The following is a 21770-nucleotide window of genomic DNA, read 5'->3' on the forward strand; positions in this document are numbered from 1 at the left end:
TGGTGCTGAATGCATGGCATCAATCAAACTGTCAGCTGCTGGAGCAGCTCTACAAAAAGTAACACGCATTATTAGACCTATTTTATTGGTGGTCGGTAGCTGCACGAATCAGAAATTACGACAAGATGCTACAAGTATTAAAGCTATGGCTACTATTCAATATTTGTGTGAAATGTTGCTCTACAACCGAAGGAGTAAAAATTTATATTTACTTATTAGTCGCGATGCTGAATTGAAACGCTATGATTTATGTTGTTTTTTATTTCACCAATATAGAGGGCTCCAATGACCCAGGGCAAGTTGTTGGGAGGCACCAGCGGTATAAACTCTATGAACATGGTGCGTGGAAACCCCAGTGACTATGATAGTTGGGAAAATGTGTACAATGCGTCCGGGTGGAGCTACAGGAGCATCCTCCAATATTTTAAGGAAACTGAGAAGTTTACCATTAACGACGAGCGAATAACCAAGGGTAAGATGGGGGGTCTCTTTATCAAAGTCTATTTTCAAGAACAGTATTTCATGACCCGATGTGTAGAAGGCCGGCACTTCCTGTATAACCTAGCGTCATCTACCGGGTCGCCTTCAACACTCCCGCGATTCTCTCGCGCGATCGCTAAAACGGGCTCGCCGTTCCGCTTCTGGGGCGGTAAAGTAGAGTCGCTGGTTCAAATGCAATGGCCGGGAACGAGCCGTGGTCGTTCTAAGAATTTCAGAGGTTTTTTTGCAGAAAGTGTATTTGTAAAAACCATTGGCGCGTTGTTTTCGTATATTAGGATAATTTGCTATCTTATAGGTCGCCTTAGGTGCGGGCTTCACCTTCTTATTCCAAGTTTAAGTCAAGTTATGCATTGCGCCGGAAGTGTAAAGATTGTACCTATTTGAGGACGGAATGTCGCAAAACTCTCACAACAGCAAAAAAAAAAAACGGTTGTGTGACGTCATCAGGTTCATGGGTAAAAGCACGGCATATTTACGCAACTATGAAACTACAACTGAAGCCACACTCACATCTGGAGTCTTTAAGGAAACTTAATGAGCGTTTGTAAAGCTTTAGGCTCTGATCTCAGTCGCTCACCTAAAGATATAACCGGTGTCGCAGAAGCCGACTTATGTATCATTTAAAAGCTTGCCTCTGAAGAAATACAACGCAGTTGGAGAATGCTGTTTTTCCGTTTATGAGGAAAGGCGCGAAATGACGAATAACCTCGTAGCAACAGCGCGAAATGACGACAGGCCAAAAAGAGGGAGGTAACCACATGCGCCCTGTGATGTTGCAACGCCGCTCGGGTTGTTGTCTCCTTCTCTTTGTCCTGTCAGCTTGCGCTGTAGCACCATTATGAATCTGTACCAACTGGCCCATTTTTTGACTGCTTAAATGAGTAATGATTTGAAATTCAGATATTTCTATCGGTGAATGCTATTACGGCGATAGAACGTGGCGAATGGAAAAGTATGCACGCCTCCTTTGCGACAACATTTATGAAAATAGAAGTAAAAGTGCCAGGCTCCAGAACTTAATTTTACAGAATGGTTTCACTGAGTTCTGACTCCTAAGGATAACCTTCTTACGCACTGACCAATTATTTTATTCACAAATGGCCACAAATGTATGCACGCGTAACAGCTTATATCGATTCAAAATGGACGCGTAACAAAAGATTAGTGCCCTTCCACTCTGTGAGGAAGGATAACCTGCAAAGCTGAACGCAGTCCACGGAGTTCACGAAACAAAACACGTTTATCCTAATTTGCGATGGAGCATAATCCCTGGCCAATTATCTGAATGAACCTCTGGCGAATCTGAGCTTTCTTCTTGCAGATAAACATGGAATTGCATGTGTCCCCCCCCCCCCCCCGCGCCGTTAGCATCTTACTGTTTGTGTAAGGCCGGGTTCAGACTGTTGCTGCAACTGCTGTAATAACTGTAAAGAATGACTTCTTTCACATCTCAGCCAACCAAACTGCCTGACATGGCAGTTTTTTACGTCCATAGATCAAGATATGGGTTTTGCCTCTGTAATCTGAACATAGCTTAACACACAAGCCCAATCCGCTCTACCACTAAGGACTCTGCGCAGGTCCCATGGTGAGGTTTAACGTCCGCGTTTAAATCTCGTACCAGCACAACAGACATACCATCCATCAGTACGGGCACGAAACATAAAGCTGCGCGTGCACACCTCCCCTCCTCCCCCCCACTATACTGCGCTGCAAACCTGCGCATTCATAAACCGGCTACCGGTCATGTGCGCGTGCCTAGAAAATATCTCCTAAAAGCCCTCTGAAGAAGTGATGTTGGCTCACGCCGGCGTCCAGAGCAGGCAAATTGCTGTTAATCCGGGAGAGATTCGCCGCCACTCGACAAGCTGAACTTTAGGCCATAACGGCGGCACCAGGAGCTTTCCGTTGTTTATGCCTCCGTTCACGCTTGTGTTCAGGCCAGCGCTTCAGTTCGTGCTCTTCTTTCTCTAAACGAACGGCTCATCTCACATCTGTAAACGTCTCATAACGATTTAAAGACTGGAAGCTCTTGAGCTGCATTCTCATGCATTCCCCCTCGTACGCATCTTACTGCCTGTGTAAGATGTCTGTAACACATCAACCCACATCTGAACCACTCGATTAAGGAGGACAGCCGAGTAAGCCACGCATGAGCCATGTAATTTATACATCTGAATTTTCCACCAGCACAACCAGCGTTTCATCGGTGGAAGCCTACCTGTGTGTGCACGCCCCCATTTTTCCACCCGCAAACGGTGCACGCATAACCCAGCAACCGGTGATTGCGCATACTTTGGCGTGAAATACGCCGACGAAAGTGTCGCTTGGAAGGCCTTCCAAGCTGAAAAAGAAATATGGGCTCAACCCGGCGTTCCAACTGTGGAAGTTTGTCTTCTACCGGAAGGGATTGGCAACTACATGGCGAAGTGAATTTTAGTGGAAACGGCGACAGCGAGTTTCGGTCGTTTTAGGGGGCAGCTCTTTGGCAGCCCTTACCTGGGCTTCGCGGGAGCGGCGTCTGTTTATGTCGGCATAGCCGACTGAGCGAACGCAGCTGCCATAAAATAAAGAAAACGGAGAGGAGCGTCTAGCGAAGGCTGGAGTGGAGTACAACAGGTGCGCTACGGTGTCATCCCTCTCAGTACCTTTGCCTCACACGTTTCATGTATCGCCACCGTGGAGCGCCCTCCCTCTGTCACTTTCCCCAGACGCTGTTCTATTTTCCACTAATCCAAACAACGTGACGTGTGCGCGCGAGGTTCAAACACGATATGTAACCACGGGCTCGCTGCTGCCTTGTGCAGGGCAAATACGAACCACGGCAAAATTGCGCGGAAGGTTCAAACACGATTTGCAACATGTTGGCCGGCGGCGGCGGTGCACTGCGAGGTAGCAGCAGACTAGCGCATGCCGCTGCACGTTCGCTGATCACGCGAACACTTCCTAAGACGCAGCAGAAATGCGCCGTGACCGCGGAGACTGCAACTTGCGCTGCGCACAAATTTCATATTACGGAGTGTAGTAATCGTCAGTGCATTTTTTAAGCTCATCCCTGCTTATGTTAATTTTTCGCAATCATCTGAAAACCGCATTCCGCTGTTATCTGCCGACTGCCCAACTTGCCAAAGGGGCATCGGTAGAGGCGAGGGGGAAAATATATGTGAAAGAGGTGTCAGCGGTGGTGTGGAGGAGCCCCGGAGTGGGGCCCAGTAAATCGATGACACCGGAATGAAAACTGGGGGGGGGGGGGGAGGAGGGGGGAGGGGGGGGGTTAGACATATACTGCTTTGCAGTAATAAGTACACATCGTACACATGGCCAGTATAATTTGAGTAACGTGTCCCCTCCAGCAGACATGTTGACTAAACTTGCACATGCGCGTGTTTCGGATATTGCATGGCGCGGCAGTTAAATAGAGCGGCAAGCATAGATCTTACATCACTGTGTCCCCACCAGCAGAAACCATTTTACCTTAACTTTCTTTTATGGAAGGGGTGCCATCTATTTTACGTCACGGATGGAACGAACCTTGCATTCACAGTATAGTTGCTATTGTATCGTGGGTATCTGCCAAGGGTTTAGCCGAGCAGTCCCCTGTTTGAGGCATTTACTGGTCGCTGTGCTTTCTAAAATCCAAGTGAAGGATCTGTGTTTTTTTTTTATTGCAAAGCAGTATATGTCTAACCCCACGAGTTTTCATTCCGGTGTCATTGATTTACTCGGCGCCGCTCCGGGGCTCCTCCCCACCACCGCTGACACCTCTTTCACAACTATTTTCCGCCTCTCCTCCACCGATGCCCCTTTGGCAAGTTGCGCAGTCGGCAGCTAATGGCGTTAGTGCGGTTATCAGATGATTGCGAAAATAGAGAGAAGCATGGATGGGCGTAAAAAATGCACTTACGATTACTACACTCCCTAATGTCAAGTTTATGCGCATGGTCACGCCGCATTTCTTCTGCGTCTCAGGAAGTGTTCGCGTAATCAGCGAACGTACGTCTGTGTGCGCTACTCTGCTGCTACCTCGCAGTGCGCCGCCGCCACCGGCCAGCATGTTGTATATCGTGTTTGAACGTCCCGCGCAAACGCCACGTTGTTTGGATTATCCCCGCACAAGAGAGCAGCGAGCATGTTGCTGCATATAGTGTTTGAACCTTCCGCGAAAACATCACGTGGTTTGGATTAGCGGAGAATGGAACAGCGTCTAGGGAAAGTGTCAGGGGGAGGTCGCTCCTGGGTGGCGACACATGAAACGTGTGAGGGATAGGCAGTGAGGGAGATGACGCCGTAGCCGCAAGTGTCGTACTCCACTTCACCCTTTGCTGGACGCTCCACTCCGTTTGCTTCTTTAGTGGCTGCCGCATTCACTCACTCGGTTACGTGAAGCCCAGATAACGGCTGCCAAAGGGCTGCCCCCTAAAACGACCGAAACCCGCCGACGCCGTTTCTACTCAAATTCACTTCGCCAAGTAGCCACGAATCCCTCCCAGTGGAAGAGAAACTTCCCCATCTTAAACGCCGGCTTGAGCCCATATTTCTGATTCTTTTTCAGCTTGGAACGGCCCCTAAGCGCCATTTTTACAGGAGTCTTTCACGCCAAAGAATGCGCCATAACCGGTGGCCGTTTCGTGCATGCACAATTTGCGGGTAAAAAATTGGGGCGTGCACTCTCAGCTAGGCTTCATGCCGCTCCGATGAAATGCCGGTTGCGCTGGTATTTAGATGTCAAAAAACATGGCTCAATGCGGTTAGTCGGCTGTCCTCCTCAATCGAGTGGTTCAGGTATGGGTTGCTGTGTTACACAGACATCTTACAGACACAGTAAGATGCATACGAAAGAGGGAAAACGGACAGCCACATTGTTTGTACGCGAGAATAGAGCTCAAGGGCTTTCAGGTTTTAAATCGTTATGAGACGGATGCATGCCGTTAGTTTGGAGGAAGAAGAGCAAGAATCGAAGCGTTGGCTCGATCACGAGCGCGATTGGGTGAAAAAACAACGGAAAGCTGCTGGCACCACCGTTACCGGCTCACGTTTACCTGGAGGAGTAGCGGCGAGTCCCTCCCTGATGAACAGCCAATTTCCCGCTTGGAACACCTGCGTCAGCCAATATCACTTCTTCAGAGGGCTTTCAGGGAATATTTTCCACGGGGTCTGTCACTTCTAAGCACGTGCACATGACCGGTTCCGGTTTATACGCGAGAAAGTTTGTAGTGTGGAATAGTGGGAGGGAGGAGGTGAGTCGTGCACGCGCAGCTATAAATACGACCGGGCTCGATTCTCCTTCTTCCGGGCTCCCCGGGAGGAGGAGAGTCGACTTCGGAGGAGAGTCTTGCCCGTACTGGTTGATGGCATCTCCGTTGTGCAGGTGCGAGATTTAAACGCAGACGTTAAGCGGCCCAATGGGACCTGTTCGGAGCCCTTAGTGGTAAAGCGAATTGGGTTTGTGTGTTAGGTTATTCATATTACCGACGCAAAACCCGCATCGTGATCTACGGACGAAAAAGTGCATGTCACGCAGTTAGGTTTACTGAGACGTGAAATGGCATAATTCTTTAAGTTATTACGACAGTTGCGCCAGCAGTCTGAACCCGGCCTTACACAACCAGTGAGATGCTTACGACTCGGGAGGTACGCAGGCCGTTCTATGTTCATCGGCAAGAACAAAGCTTCCATCTGTCAGATATTCATTTAGATAATGGAGTAGGAAATATGCTCCATCGCAAATTACGATAAACGTGTTTTGTTTCGTGCGCTCCGTTGACTGCGTCCAGCTTTGCAGGTCATCCTTCTTCCCAAAGTGGAAGGGCACTAATAATTTTTTGGTCAACCGGCAGTTCGAAAACGGCGGCGTTAATGTGCGTGCCCCGTCAGCCATGTTCACTGAGGCCCGACCTGCTTCTTCGCCACTCAAGTTAAGCGCCATGCTCAATAAACAGGTGCATCACTATATACGGCCGACCACACCTGCGTCTCATAATCATCATCATAATCATCAGCCTGTCTACGCCCGCTGCAGTGACAAAGGCGTCTCCAATACATTTCCAATTATCCCGGTCCTGTGCTAAGTGCGACCATTTATCCCCGCAAACTTCTTGATCTCATCTGCGCACCAAACTTTCGGCCGCCCCCTGCCCCGCTTGCCTTCTCTAAAAATCAACTCTGTTCCCCTAATAACGAACGGTTATCTTGCCTTCGCAATACATGCCCTGCCCAGGCCCATTTCTTCTTAATTTCTACTTTTATGTCCTTAACACGCGTTTGTTCTCTGACCCACTCCGCTTTTTTCTTGTCCCTTCACGTTGCACTTAAAACCTTCCGTTCCATCGCTCGCTCAGTAGTCCTCAATTTAAGTCGAACCCTTTTAGTCAGCCTCCATATTTCTGCCCCGTAGGTGAGTACCGGTAATATGCAGCTGTCATACACTCTCCTCTTTAGGGACAATGGTATGCTGCCTTTTATTATCTGAGAATGCCTGCCGAATGCACTCCACCCCATTCTTATCCTTCTAATTATCTCTGCATCATGGTTGGGATCAGGGGTCACTACTGGGCCTAAGAAAATATATTCGCTCACCACTTCTACTGACTCGCCCCGTATCTTGAACCACTGTTCTGTCCCAAGGTTATTGATCATTACTTTGGTTTCCTGCACATTAATTTTTAGGCCCACGGTTCTACTCTGTTTGTCCAGTGGGGTAAGCACGCTTTACAATTCGTCCCCCGAGTTACTTAACAAGGAAACGTCATCAGCAAATCGGAGGTTACTGGGGTATTTTCCATTAACCCTTAGTCCCACCTTTTCCCAATTCAATGTTCCGAATACTTCTCGTAAACATATCGTGAATAACATTGTAGAGGTTGTGTCTCCTCGTCTGACGCCCTTCCTTACAGATATTTTACTGCTCTCCTTATGGAGGACGATGGTAGCTGTGGACCCATTGTAGATATCCTCCAGTATTCTTACGTAATGCATTTATCGGGTCGCAAAACGTGTGGTGGTGGTGGAGGGACATCATAACTTTAGGTATTAGGGGTACTCCGCCACACATACTACTTAAATAGTACGACCCTTTTGAGAGCGCGGGGAGTAGACCGAGCACTTCCAGAACGAAGCGGCGTCCAGAGATAATGGGGAATGCCGATATTTTTTTCTTGCTGAGGGATAGGGCAATCCCCCGTATGGCGATGGTGTTTCGCAATTGCCCAGACGCTTTGTAACAGATGCAAGAGAGCGGCTGCAGCATGACACTTTCTGACGGCATACCAGCAGCAAAATATATCTCCGAAAGTTGAAACTATCGTGAGCTTTATTCCAGTAATTAAACCCGTCCCCGTAAAAAATATTTACGAATAACAGCTACTTTGCAACGGTGTGAAACAGCCATGAAGGTGAATGTAGGATGTGGTTTTTTGTTTGTTCCCACAGTAACGTGCCGAGCACTACAGAGACGCACGGTCAAGTTGGGGAAAAAGAACCAGCTTCCGTCAGTGTTTTCGGTTAATGTGGGAACCCTGAAAGCACATGTCATACGTGGTGACAAGGGGGCCACGAGGGAAGGTCAATGGAAAACTTAGGAAAATTATTGAAGGAGTCAGCAGTTGACCAGTGGTGCTCGAAGTGATCATGGGAGTCGAGGCCACCCTTATGAAAGCCGCCCGTAGAGAACGTGTGGGACCTTTCGGAAGACCTCCTTATATTTAGCCTTTAGCTCCGTGTCATTAACTCGTGGCCCGCCTGCGCCCGGTCAGAAACGCGCGCTCACCGTCGCGGTGGGAGGTGTCCGCTGACGTGGCATTTTGTTTCAATTGCGCCGTGCACTTTGTCTTGTCCCAAAAATGGGAGATCGTAACGAACACACGAGAAATAAGAGGCGTGTTAATGGTTTTGTAAAGCGTCGAAAAATCTCCCAACCCCAATTAAAGGTCTGCTCCATGAAGTAAGAGCGTTACCGTGGGGACCCAGCGGGGCGTGCTCGTTGGACTGCGCGAGTGGGGGAACACCGCCGTGGGCGCTTCAAAACGAGATGTGGTATAGTACGTCGAATCTATGTACCAGTATTTAAATCCCGTTACTGAAATACCGCAAATCAGTGTCGCTGGAAAAATCACATGACTGCAAAATGGAAACTCGCTCTTGGTCATAATATCGTGGGACGGAAAATCGCAACAAATTCTCCATCGTAGTAAAATGGCCGCCCTCCCTCCCCCAGCCCCTTGCCCTCCACTTCAATTTTGCATCAGGTATCGCGAACGCTCCGCCCTTTTCCTGTTACCTTTAGGCGCGTTTTACAAACTAGTCTTGTCGCTTTTTCATATCATAGCGCCTCAGCGTAGCGAGGGACATCCTTTGCGGGTAAGGGGATACGAAAATTGCTGCTTAGGCTTGGAAAGGGTTGAAAACACTTGAGAGTCCAGTGAAAGTAGTTAAGATAGCATGAAAGCCACATAATGTGGTGTGCTTGCATAAACGTCGAACGGCTAGCCGATATAGCAAAGTCAGCATAAATTTCGGTGCTCCTGCGATTGGAACGCTTACACCAGTTTTTCGACAATGGCAATTTCCACATCATGTGGGAGTCCTGAGTTGCGCAGTGAAAGTGGAGCACCATCGTGTAGGTGTAAGATCCGTTTGCCATGAATATCACGAGTAGTAGAACTCTTGGACCGTTGGATGGGAAAATACCGTGAACTGTTGCTGATAAGGTGAAAGTTGAGACACGAACTATTTTTTTCCTTTGGTGTCTAGTTTCCGAGTATCATGGAGATGCTGGCGAGACGCCTGTAAACTACCCCAACTATTATACAAACCTAAGCAACGTTTTTCTTGAGGCCTGCAAGGAGTCTGGTTATGAATACGTCGACTACAACGGTCAAAAAAAGTCTGGTAAGTACACTTCAGCTTGCTGGCGCACGAGATCTTTTGGAGAAAAAATAAACGGAGAGGCCGACGCATTCCTGATAACTTGCCCATCTTTAAATGCGTCTGGTCATTACAAGAAGTTTGGCTTGCGATGGAAAATTGATTTTCTATTGATTGGTAGATTTGATTGATGTCAACTGATTTATAAAAATTGATTTGTTCGCGAACGCTTACAGCACATCGTCATTCTTCGCGTGTCTCTTGAGTTACCTTGAGAGACTCTCTGCGTATATAAATATCTATCAATATATAATAAATGCCAACCATTAAAATCATTTCTGTATTTTCAATAGCCACACCAAAGGCGTGTCGACCTATGGCTAAGGTGTATCAGGCACTGAGGTTTTTTTTAAAATATGAGTGGCTGTAAGACCATTCCAGCCAACCCCATGTTTGGCCAGGGAGAAGTTATCTAGAAAACAGTACGTAAGGTCAACCGAGCAGACTAAATGTAACAAGAATCTGTTAGCAGTTATTATGTTTTTCGGACACATGATATGAAAAGGTTTCCTATTAAGCCATTGTAAGGTAGTGAGTGGGAAACATAGTTGTACCGGCTTCACCATGCTTTCTTCTTTAAAGTGGACTGGCGAAGTTGGCTTGTCTGAGCAGCTTACACCAGCAGAAAGCAGAGTTCTGCATGTTTTGTTTTCGTTCAGTATGGCGCCACTCATGGTAGCACGAGCCAGCCTTATTATGTATGTTTATTTCCGTTTTGCATTTACCTCGCCTGCCTTTGACACAGTTCCTTCGCTCAGGAAGCGGTTTCTTCTTACTTATTTTCGTAAAAAACAATCCGACATGATTATTTAATGAAGAATGGTTTAATTTTCTATACCTGCTTATATATACTTCTCTATGAAGTATAAGGGAATGGAGTGGAGGGGAATGCCTTTATTAATAGCTCGCTCCAAGCCAGAAAGGGAAAAGAAATGGGGCTAATAATGGACTATCATGCCGACCTTTATGACGAACCACGGTAAGGAGTCCAGCGTCTTTCTTCATCGTCCTTCAGGTGGAATCCAGTCCCCGTAGGTCAAAACCCGTCGCGGAGGGTTCTTCGGGCCAAGTTCATTCAGCTCGAGCAGTCCCACCCTATATCAGGTACCATGGGAGATAATTCTTGATGGCAAGCAAAGCACTGGGTACGGATTGTACCCGTACTTCCAAGTGTACTTTCAACTGCTTGTAGTTAGGCTGAATTGAGTGACAGACAGACAGGTAGACGAAAAATCTAGCGCTTACCTACCAGAAGACAGACTATGTTTTATAATCCATTTTTTGAATCGCTGATGCGATTTTAGAAGGCTTTCGGATACGGTGTTCCTAAAGGATATGGAGTGCAAGTCAGGCGAGGGACAGGCGGCACCAAACGTCTTGTCACGACGAGTAGGTTTGTTCTTTGCGCGTGCTTTGGGCTTGCTTGCATAGGTTGTGCGTCCTAGTGTTAGGGCAGTGTTCAACTGCTGGTGAGTTCGTGGCTTCACGTGTTCTTGCGCATTTAGGCTTGTGCTTGTGTGGATGTTTTAATGAGAAAGAGAGGGCAATAGTGAAAGCCATGAAGTATGGAAGGTACTTCATCTTGGGGAACAACGCGAACAGGGACACAATAAGAAAGAAGTGGACAGGACTAGCGCTGGACAGGACTTCTTTCTTATTGTGTCCCTGTTAGTTCGCGCTGTTCCCCAAGATGCAAGCGCACCAACTCGCCCAACTCGCCACCCTGCTACGGAAGGTACTTCGCCTGGTCAGTTAGTTCACGACACCATGCTGTCATATTCATTACTAATTTTAAATACGAGTTTTTCTTGGGCTACTTAGAAACTAAAAGTTTGGTTTGTACGTCTGTATATCTGTCCTTCGAATTAGCAACCCGGTAGAACATAAGAAAACTCTTGAACATGAAGTTTACATGGGCATAAGATTTCCAAACTACTAAATCTGGCCCCAAACTTTATAATTGCTCAACATTATTGAGCAAAACTCGAATTTGGGATAACTGAGGTAACGCATCAATGTATAACTGGTACTCGCAGTGTTATTTTCATTGTAAATAAATATGTGCTTGTTTTTTATCAGAGCGAATAAAAGAAAACGCACTGAGAACAATGTTTTTACAGCCGAATAACACACAAAAAAAATTTGCGCTGTAGCCTAGACCTCGTGGTGGTGGTAACACGCATTTCTATTTGCAGAAGGTACAAGGACGCCATGTTACGCTTTGGCGAATTTTGGTGTCTAGGGGAAAGGCGATAGGTAATGGGAATTGGGAACAAATGAAATTATCATCATTATTAGCCTGGTTGCGTACCCTGCAGGGCAAAATCAATAACGCAACACAGGACACAAAAATAAAATGAGGGCTCATACGGGGTAGGAAGTTAAATGAAGGGGTGTAGGCCGAATAACTCAACGGAATTCCGTACAAAGCGGTAAGCAGACGCCGTTCACCGCTAGGATTGGGAAGACTTCCAATCGCACTTTTTTGAAGGCTTATTGTCAGCAGTCAGCACAGCGTGGGCAGTGCCAAAAAACGTGTGCAGCATCAATATTGGCTGAGCAATGTGACCACTCGGGATCATCCGAACTGCCGCAATTTCGTTTCCTTGCCGACCCATTCGAATCCTGTGAACGACAATGTGCCATTCCCTGGGCAAGTGCTGAGAAAGGTCCGGACGCTTCACAGCTACCACAGCTCGTAGCTGCGACTTCCTTTCCATTTTGAGGCGGCTGTACAATTACGAGCTAAAGAGAGGTAACGTTTGCCCCACTGCATTGCCATTGTCCTTCACAGTATGCTCGCCGTAAGATTTGTATGATGACACTGTGACCGAAAGGAGCTCAACAGTGCTCAGACATCTACAAACACCCGCATCCAATTATGCTACACTGGATATCACGCACCCAATATCCATCAGAATGAAAATACAGCTAACAGCCAGAAACACTCTGACATATTGTCATAGAGTTCAGGAGAAACAAGCACCTACCAACCTTTCCCCGCACCCCCAACGCCCAAGAGCAGTGGCACACACTACTGCCCAGCCCCTGCCTCGCGGACCAGCTCCTGTCCACCGGGATAGCAGCCGGTGCCAAGGATGCCTCAGGCTTTCCTGGGAAGAGGGAACCATTGCTAAAATAAACGCCGTAAATGCTCTCAATAAACGTTCTCTCTTTCTCTCTCTCTCTCTCTCTCTCTCTATTTCTCTCTCTCTCCCAGGAAGATATATATGTGCAGACGTGGAGGCTTGAGACCGGGTGATGTAACTTTGCCCAGATGATGGTTCCCTTGTGGCTTGTTTCGCAAGCGCGTGGGCCTTACCAGTGCCCAAGATTCCTGCTTGGCCCGGTGTCCAGAAAAGAGGTCTCGAGAGGACCGTGGGTCCACAGCCTACTGACTCGTTGCCGGATATTCGAGATGACTTCGGAAGTTTTGTCGGATCGTTTCAGCCGGCGTAGGACGCTCATGGCCTTCTATAGGGATCACAGATTCTTAGAATCGTTCTTACATTTCTAGCCATTGAATCACCCGCTGAACCATCTCGGGTGTCTTGTTGTCGGAAAGATGGAACTTGCGCTTTTTGTCGCATTGTGGGAACACAAAGGCTGCCCCGCGCGTCCAAGGAATGGGTCAACGGAGCCGTCAGTGAAACCTCTGAAAGACGTGCAGTAATCCTCATATAGTCGTTTGAGCGCCAAGGATGCTCAACCCAGTTTTCGTTGTTCGGCCCTTCAGCCATGAGGCCCGTGCGGCGTCCAGAGACAGGGTCGCACAGCGCCACATTCGCTGTCTATAGTGCTTGCGCGAATTGCCTTCTTGGTACTCGCGGTTGAGGCGTCATTACAAGTCCAACAGCTACGAAATATTCCAATAATCCAATAAATGGGGCAGGAATCGTGCGAATGCGGGAAGATGAATCGACTTGAGCAAACCTTCAGTGTGTTTACCATACGAGGAGCGAAACCGGAATGAATAGCGTGAACGATGGACGGGGGAGAGAAGACAGGCATTTACGTCGCAGGTGCGGCTGAAGTCTATTGTTGTTAGACTACATTTGCAGTGAAGTTAGCGGATACGCACCCGATTTCTTTTTTCATCCAACTTAACGTGAACTATTTGTATGTATTCTCCTTTTTCATCTCGCCCTGAATTCGTAATTACGCGTATTACTTCTCATGTGACGTTTTATTATCACGTTTTTGTGCAACCATGGTTATCCAAAAATGCAAACTTTATAAACTATTTTGTACTTCTTTGAATTCAGGATACTCAAGAACACAAACGAACACGTTTAATGGAACGAGAATGAGTGCATTCACCTGTTTTCTTCATATGCAAAGTTATTTATATCAAAACCTTCGAATCTCCATAAACAGCACTGCTACCAAGGTAATTATTTTTCACATCCCTCTCTTTCAAACCTGATGACAGGCTTGGAATCTTTAAGGAAGTTAGAATGGCACTGTTAGTAAACGTACGTAACACTTTGAAGAGTTGTAAAAATATGAGTAAGAATAAACGTTTTTAATTCCTGTAGGTATGGTTCAGGTCTGCCTGAAAAAGACTGATACATCAGGTCCAAAAAACCGACCGTGTAGCTGGAGATTGCAAACAGCCCGCGGTTCATCAAGGGAGAAGAATTGTTCTATAAAATTGAAACAATATTAGTAGTAAAACCTGTTTTACCCCCTTTTAACAAAATGTACACAATCTTGAGGTCGGCCCCTTTTGCTCAAAGTTCTAAAATCCTCTTTCAATGACAAAGGCGAAAAGCAAAAACGCCCGTGTGTACGAGATTTCGGCGCACGTTAAAGATCCCCAGGTGGTCAAAATTAATCCGGAGCCCTCCACTACGGCGCGCCTCATTGCCTGCGCTGCGTCGGCGCGTTAAAATCCTACAATCAATCAATCTTTCAATGACAAAACATTTTGAAGCACTTACCATATGGTCGGTGCCGCTACATTGCTCTTTATTGCACCCAGAGTGAAAGTTTGAGCAAACGCAACATATAAATTTATCAGTCTTTATTTAAATAGGCTTAAAAACGGTTGTTAGTCGAGGGCGGGAGAAATAAATGTCAACATGCACAGGTATTTTAGTCGTCGTATTAATTTAGAAATACTGCATCTTCTTTAAGTAGGGAAAAGCTGCCCAGAATAAAAAAATTACTTCAGATACCTATTTCATGCTCAGCTACCTCCTTTCTGGTAGAGGCGAAAAGCACCCGTATGTGCGAGATTTCGGCGCACGTTAAAGATACTTAGATGGTCAAAATATATCCAGAGCCCTCCACTACAGCGCGCCTCATCGCCTGCGTTGAGTCGGCGCGTTAAACCTTACAATCGATCAACAGATTGATAGCAGGCGAACATGGCTTTAAGTCTTCTGTAATAACGATTTCGAAATATACTAAAGAAAGCGCAGAAAATGCGGTTTTAAGTTGTGATGTTTGCTTAGCGTCTGGAAGAGTTTTGCGTCGGTTTTCATCCTCTACATTACTACCTGCTTAACATTTAGAGCAATTTTTGGTCCGTCATCTTTCCCGACATTGCTTTCCCGTAATCAAATATGCAGAAAACATGAGTTGTTAAATTCCTAGCTTTACCTATAGCAAATCATTTATGAGGCACAGTCTAGGATATTATATGGGCAATTAACGCTCGGTACGCATAACCACCATAATCATCAGCCTTTTATTTTCAGTGCTGGAAGAGGACCCCTCCTATTGTCTTCAAACTCCTTCAAACCTGCTCCGTCAGCATCTATTTTTTAATACCAAATTGCCTTATCCCATCCATGCATCACGTTATTGGTCATTTCCTATTTTGCGACGCGCCTCTCGATAGCCTTACTGGGATGTACACTGTCTGTCAGTTCTTCACATTACATACCCAGCTTAATCCCACTTCTTGTGGGTTAGGATATCTTGCACCCGAGTTTGCTTTCTAATCCAAGATGCCAAGAGTTACTGGTATAATTCCTCTTTACATATCATATTCGGCTGATTCGATATTTTTATGGTTCTTTAGCGAGTCCCTAACTTTCTTCAGCATACGCCATCCCAGGGAATTTGTACTCGTTGTATACCGTCTATTTAGTCGCCGAGTGGCGTACTCTTTATTACATAGCAGTGTTTGACGAATGCTGTCAAGTCCATAGGTATTCGACGTCAGATTTACTTCTAATGGTAGGGTTCAGAGCTCAAAACTTTGACTAAATTGTTGTATTCCCCACCCTTATCTGGTATTTCGTTCCCTAGGTAGAAGGGGACGCTTTCCGGTGCTCCATATAACTCAGTAAAGTGTGATGTCGGGCTAGTTGGGGTAACATGCCTTTGAAGGTACGTTGCGCTTGATGTGAACACAGAGACGGACACGGGAGAAAACGTATACTTTCACGGGAAAGTATGCGTGAAAATATACGTTTTTTTCCCGTGTCCGTCTCTGTGTTCACATCAAGCGCAACGTACCTTCAAAAACTCCATAGCACATTACTTTCGACTTACTCCTATTTATGTTTAGTTATAAGCAAACATCTTTTAGTACCGTTCCTGAAGCATTCTTTGCGGGTTCTTTGTGGAATCATTGAACAAGACGACTTCATCCGCAAAATTCCAGTTGCTCATATTTACTCTCAACTCCCTTTATCCTTGACTTCTCCGAATTAAGCTTCCTAAATATCCCCTACAGGCAAGCTGTAAATGACTTTCGTGAGATGGTGTCACCGTGTCTGGCAGCGAACCTCCCAGCGTTCGTAAAAAGCGTTACCATTCCCGTACATTCTTTGCATTTGTCTTCCGGAAGCACTGTGTACATTTCGATATACTTCCTGTCCCCTCAATGCTTTCATCACTACAGGCGACTGCACTAAATAAAGGCTTTTTGGCAATCCAGAAATACCGCATATTGACGCTCGTTACGCTCAGCAGACACATGCATTGACGGGTTCATTGCATTGATGTGATCTATTTTTGAGTAGCCTTACAGAAATCCACCCCGCTCTTTCAATTGTTCGAAACCTAGGATGTTACTTACTCGGCTAATTTCTCTGCAAAGAGCTTGTGTACACCAATATAAAGATGGCAAACCGATACATTTTAGGATCTCTGGCATCACCCTCGTTGTAAATTAGAATTGTGATGGCACTTACATTACGTTAGCGTTACAATGGCAGCAATTATGTTAGCCCTACAATTAACAGTAATGACCATCGACTCAATCAAGTACCACCCAATGCTTTTGTAAACGCGCCGAAGTACAGGGCAGGGGAATGACATCATCGTCTGGTCAGGTTGCGGGTGGTCATAGGCTGGGGACACGGAGCTGAACAATTTTCCTGTCTATGGCTCAACGGACCTGGGGAATGCCGACGAGATTGAAGAGCCAGGAAGTGACCGTTTAAGTAGCCGAAACAGAGCGAAGCTGGAGGGCCAGAATGGCGATGAATTCCGCACCATCCACCAAAAATGTTACTTGGGTGCTGACGGAGGTGACAGGACCCACAGAAGATGATGAGCGATATGTATTTACAGTAATTAAAGACGGCCATGGGAGATCTTGCGCAGGCCAGGCCCACACCCAGTTTCTTTATCAATAGTTGTAACCAGAGCGGTATGTTTCCCTCACCACTTGGTTGTCATCACGTGACGATATCTTCCGTTGCTGATATGTCCAGTTGGTTCGTGCTGGCAGGTATTGTCCATACATCTGTACAAAAAATAGGGCCGGCTTTCTTTGTGATGTTGGAATGCCAGCGAAGATGTCGTTGAGGTTCTGAGCTGCTCGTTGTATTTAATTATCCTCTCGTTGATTTTTTAGGGGCTAGACTAGCTGTGTACTGCGCGATCGGCGGCTGAAAGTGCATGCGTTTGTAGCGGGGACATGAAACCTGTCCGAGTGCTGTGGCGCGGGCACCACACTATTTCTTCCTCTCCTTCCATCCGCAGCACTTCCTGTTCGCGAGCCGCCTATTATAAGATCCCAACCCGCAACAATCATTCCTGTCCACGCGGCGTCTCTCCGAGACGTTCATAAGCCGCTCAGTCGTGTCTTGCACAGTAAAAAAGACCCATTTTACTGAGAAAGGTGCTAGTAAAATGTGGCCGGACACAATTCCGTAATTTCTAAAACGGATAGAATTTTAAGAACGGACATTAAGTAGTACCGCAAGACCACAGTAAAACTGGAAGTCCGTAACTTCTGGAACATCACGTCCGTCATTTCGCTGGCTCACCGTATTGCGATTTGAGTTTCCGTCAATGACAAAATGTAACGCCCGGGATATAACGGCGCACAGTACTCTTATTACGTCGTTCCGTGAATGAGAAAAAGTAAGGTCCGGAATATAACGGACCCACCGTATTGCTTTAAACCTTTCCGTAAGCGAAAAATAGTAAGCTCCGTAAATTAACAATCTTGCTCCATTGCTACTTTATCTGTCTCTACATCAGATAACGGAAAGCCTCTAATACAAAAGCCAAAATAGTAAAATGTCTTGTTATAGATCACACAAAGAAAGCTCTCTAATACTAGAATATAACAGTGTTCATGCGATTCCATCTTGTATTCGGTTAAACATGCACAGCTCTAGGCATGAGCACCAATGAATGCAGCTGGTTGGCAATGAAAATGTGCATTAATTTACAATAAGTGCACCTGTCCTGCCCAGTTTATCCTTGAGTTTCCAGGCGTGTCCCCAAGACAGTGGCTAAAAAAAGCAAAATAACAAAGTCGTCAGGTAATCTTGCAATGTTTGAGTGGCGGCTAGGTAATTGAAACTACATGCTGTACAGCATGAATTTGCTGCAAAACATATCCGTCATGATGGAACAAAATTCTGGGTTCACAAAGAAACTAACCACTTCACGGAACTACAGAATGGCTGCCAAATTCAAAAACTGCTAAAAATAGAGATGAAGAGAACAAACACCCACGCCTGCATTTCCAACGATGACATAACAAACACGTGCACTGACTTGTCGGTGACGTATGTGTAGGAAAGTTTTTTTCGTCGGGGCCAGTGTCACGCAGCTGAAACATCTTCAACCGAGGAAAGATTTACATTTCCCTAAATGCAGCCGTACGGCTACAGAGCCAAGGTATACCACTTTCTCAAAAACGTTTCAGTTGAAAAAATATTCGTCATGCTGCAGGACGAATTATTCTTTAACTGCGAAGTTCTCGAGGAAGCTATATAGCTTTTGTTTGTAGCCGCACGGCTCCATTCGGGCGGATGTCAAACTTTCCTTTGCAGAAACTTACTCCACCTTAGGGATTTTCTCTAAATATGGTCGATTATAACATTTTCCCCTTATTCTACGAATGATTTCCCGTTGGATAATCTTATGAGTATAGTGTCTTTGTTTTGCATTACAATCAGCCTAAGTATATAATATACACATGTAGCTCTCTGCTAGGCCTCATCCGTCGCATAACAGCCCGCAACAAGGGAATGACCGAATTTGAGAGTCTCCGGCTAATTCATGCCTTCGTAATAAGTCGCATCGCACACTTTCTCCCATACCTACATCCAACCATCCAACTAAAACAGAACTGTATAAAGTAAATTTCCTCATTCGAAAAATCTACAAAACGGGGCTTCTAATCCCTCAAAGCACTTTCACTGCCAAACTGGAAGTGTATAACACATGAGCTCTTCAGCTGTGTATAAAGCAGCTGAAGAGCTCATGGAAGCCCACTCTGTGATTCAACTTTCCCGCCTTTCTACCACCCCTACAGACAAATCCACAGTAGATTCGCTCGGGCTTCATGCACCTTTACTGGTGAGAGAGTACGCATTCCTCCCGACTTACACAATCTCCTACTCGTTCAGCCAATTCGCCGTAATATGCACCCGGAGCACAATGCTAAACGCCATTAACATCGTGCATGCGTGCTCGTCCGTAAATACCCCATGGGCCCGACCACAGCATATGTGGACGCCGCTAGTTATCGCCACCACAATGCTTATGCAGCCAGCCCACTCTTCGACCCTAAAGCACCCCCTTACCAATCACTAACTATCGTAACGCGCTCCCCTGCCACTGCGGAAGAGGTGGCCAATACACTTGCGCTCACTCACCGGCCTACCCCAACAATTGTTATCTCTGATTCGAAAACAGCCATTCGAAATTTCGTCGCCCGGGGTAACATTTCCCCGCAGGATCTCAAAATTCTTCGAAATCCTCCCATCTCCCACGTGGAGCTGATTTGGACTCCAGCTCATGCGGGGCTGGAAGGAAATGAAGCGGCTAACCTTGCAGCTCGAGAGCTAACCGTCCGAGCTGGGTCAAGTCGCATGGAGTCGCATTGGGTCCCATGGAGCCCAATGAGCCCGTGACAGCGGGTTAACTTTCCAGGAAATTACCTGCCACTACCGCCTCTCTTGCCGGCGCTTTCCCCCACCCCACTGGTCACTTCCAGTCGCAGAGAAACGATACAGAGGCCTTCTTCAAACCAATACCCTCCCTTGTCACGCCAGAATACATGCAATTTATCCCCCAATATTTCGTTCTCCCCAATGCCCCGACTGTGGAGCCCCCGAAAGAGTCTCTCATATCATTTGGCAATGCCCCCACAACTTATTCCATCTCATCTCTTCTGAGGAGCACTTGGAGGCGGCGTTAGGCAGCTCGGACCCTTAAGTCCAGCAAGGACTTGCTGAACGAGCGGCTCAGGTCACCGGCGCCCTTCAAGCGCTGGTCACCACTCGTCGTTATTCCAACTAGTGCTCCAAAAACGTTTTTGTACCCCTCTCTCTCTCTCTCTCTCTCTCTCTCTCTCTCTCTCTCTCTCTCTCTCTCTCTCTCTCTCTCTCTCTCTCTCTCTCTCTCTCTCTCTCTCTCTCTCTCTCTCTCTCTCTCTCTCTCTGCTTCACTCGCATACCACGTGTGTGCTTGTGTGTTTGTGCAAGCACACGTGTATTGCACACCCTTTGTAGTCTCGAAATGCATGTGAATGCTTTGGGGGCTTCACACTATTGCCTAAACTCAACTGTCATGCATCAACATGCGACTTCACAGTGCTTGTTCTAGTGGGTAGTTCCTTTCAAACATAAATTACGTCTGCAGCCAATTGCGTTAAAACATTTAACTTGGCTTACTCAAGAATACCATGCTAAAGTAATTAAGTCGTGAAAAATACTGAATACTTCTAAAAGAAATTACTCTCTAAGAAACGCCTTATACTTAGATTGAAAAAAATAATCTTTAAATTCTTGACATTTCAAAAACTTCCACGTGGGCTTATTGCTTGGCCTAACCAAAGATCACCTTATATCCATTTATCTAGCGACACCTTAAGCTTGGAAGTGAACTGGTCCCTTCAGTTAGGTCAGTTTTGAAAGGATGGGCCAAGCTGTTTTGGAACTGCCAGTTATAAGAAAAAAATTTGACCAGTGAAAATGATTTACCACAATCCAGAGACAACTCCTCCAACAGCTCGTGGGATGCACATGCATTTGCGTGATTTCATTTTGGAAAGCAAAGCAAAACTGCAGGAAGTAAACAAAAACGTGAAAACAAGTACCTGATACCGAATTAAATTGAACACTTCGAAACTGTACGGGCATACTATACATGACTTTCCTACTGCTTTGTAACTTTTATTTTTATTCAGGGGAAATGCAAAATGGCAGAGTCATAATGCGAGCACACACTGAAGCTATGTAAGCGGAGTGCGTAGCCTGTAATAAAAATATAATTACCAAGGCTTGTTAGTTGAACACAAGTATATTTAGTGGCATCTTCCAATTTACAGCGGTGAAGTTCGACTACAGCTCTGTCATCAATGTGCCATGTCTGGCCTTCGTAGTTAATCTATGTTCTCCACCAGAAAGTCAAACAGCCTTCACCAGTTTCTACACCAGATGCAGTTTTTTTTTTAACTTCTTTCGTGTTTAGCGCTGCCTCTATGATCACTCTAAAGAACACAGATTTAGTATCCTTCCTCCGTTTGCAGTAATTTCTGAATCACGGTTGTTGAAATTTTCAATTGGCTGACCCATAATAACGCCCCCCCCCCTTCCACTATAGGTTGCCCTCACTGGTATGGCGCGCATGCAGGCAACCATGCACCTGCGCTGCCATGATTTTGTCCGAGCGTCAGTGTTCCTAAGGTGACGCCGCACTGGTTACGTCGGGCTCCATGACGTGGCAGTACATGTGGGTGGTTGCGCCCATCAGAGCACAAGCGCATTACAACAGCGATCTGTTCGATTTTTGAAACGAAGCCCCTGCGAACGCAAAGTAATACATCAAGGCTAACAACTGTTGCGTTAAGCAGCCTAGATTTATTTATAGCCAGACACGGTTGAAAGTTTCACACGACTAGATACCGCGGTGAAAAC

The 21770-nt window shown here is 46.3% G+C and overlaps 1 protein-coding gene across 1 annotated transcript in view; it reads left to right on the top strand.

Moving 5' to 3' along the window:
• The first annotated feature begins 285 nt into the window (after window positions 1–285).
• LOC144139648 (glucose dehydrogenase [FAD, quinone]-like) overlaps window positions 286–21770 on the top strand; it is a 55316-nt gene continuing 33831 nt past the window's right edge. Inside the window, exons 1-3 of the mRNA XM_077671942.1 lie at window positions 286–472; window positions 9250–9387; window positions 13689–13813. Coding sequence (XP_077528068.1) covers window positions 286–472; window positions 9250–9387; window positions 13689–13813 — 450 coding nt within the window. The remainder of the gene's footprint in view (window positions 473–9249; window positions 9388–13688; window positions 13814–21770) is intronic.

The sequence above is a fragment of the Haemaphysalis longicornis genome, unplaced genomic scaffold (assembly GCF_048455015.1).
Source record: "Haemaphysalis longicornis isolate Haplotype H1 unplaced genomic scaffold, Haemaphysalis longicornis Haplotype H1 scaffold_5, whole genome shotgun sequence".
In the NCBI taxonomy this organism is placed as follows: domain Eukaryota; kingdom Metazoa; phylum Arthropoda; class Arachnida; order Ixodida; family Ixodidae; genus Haemaphysalis; species Haemaphysalis longicornis.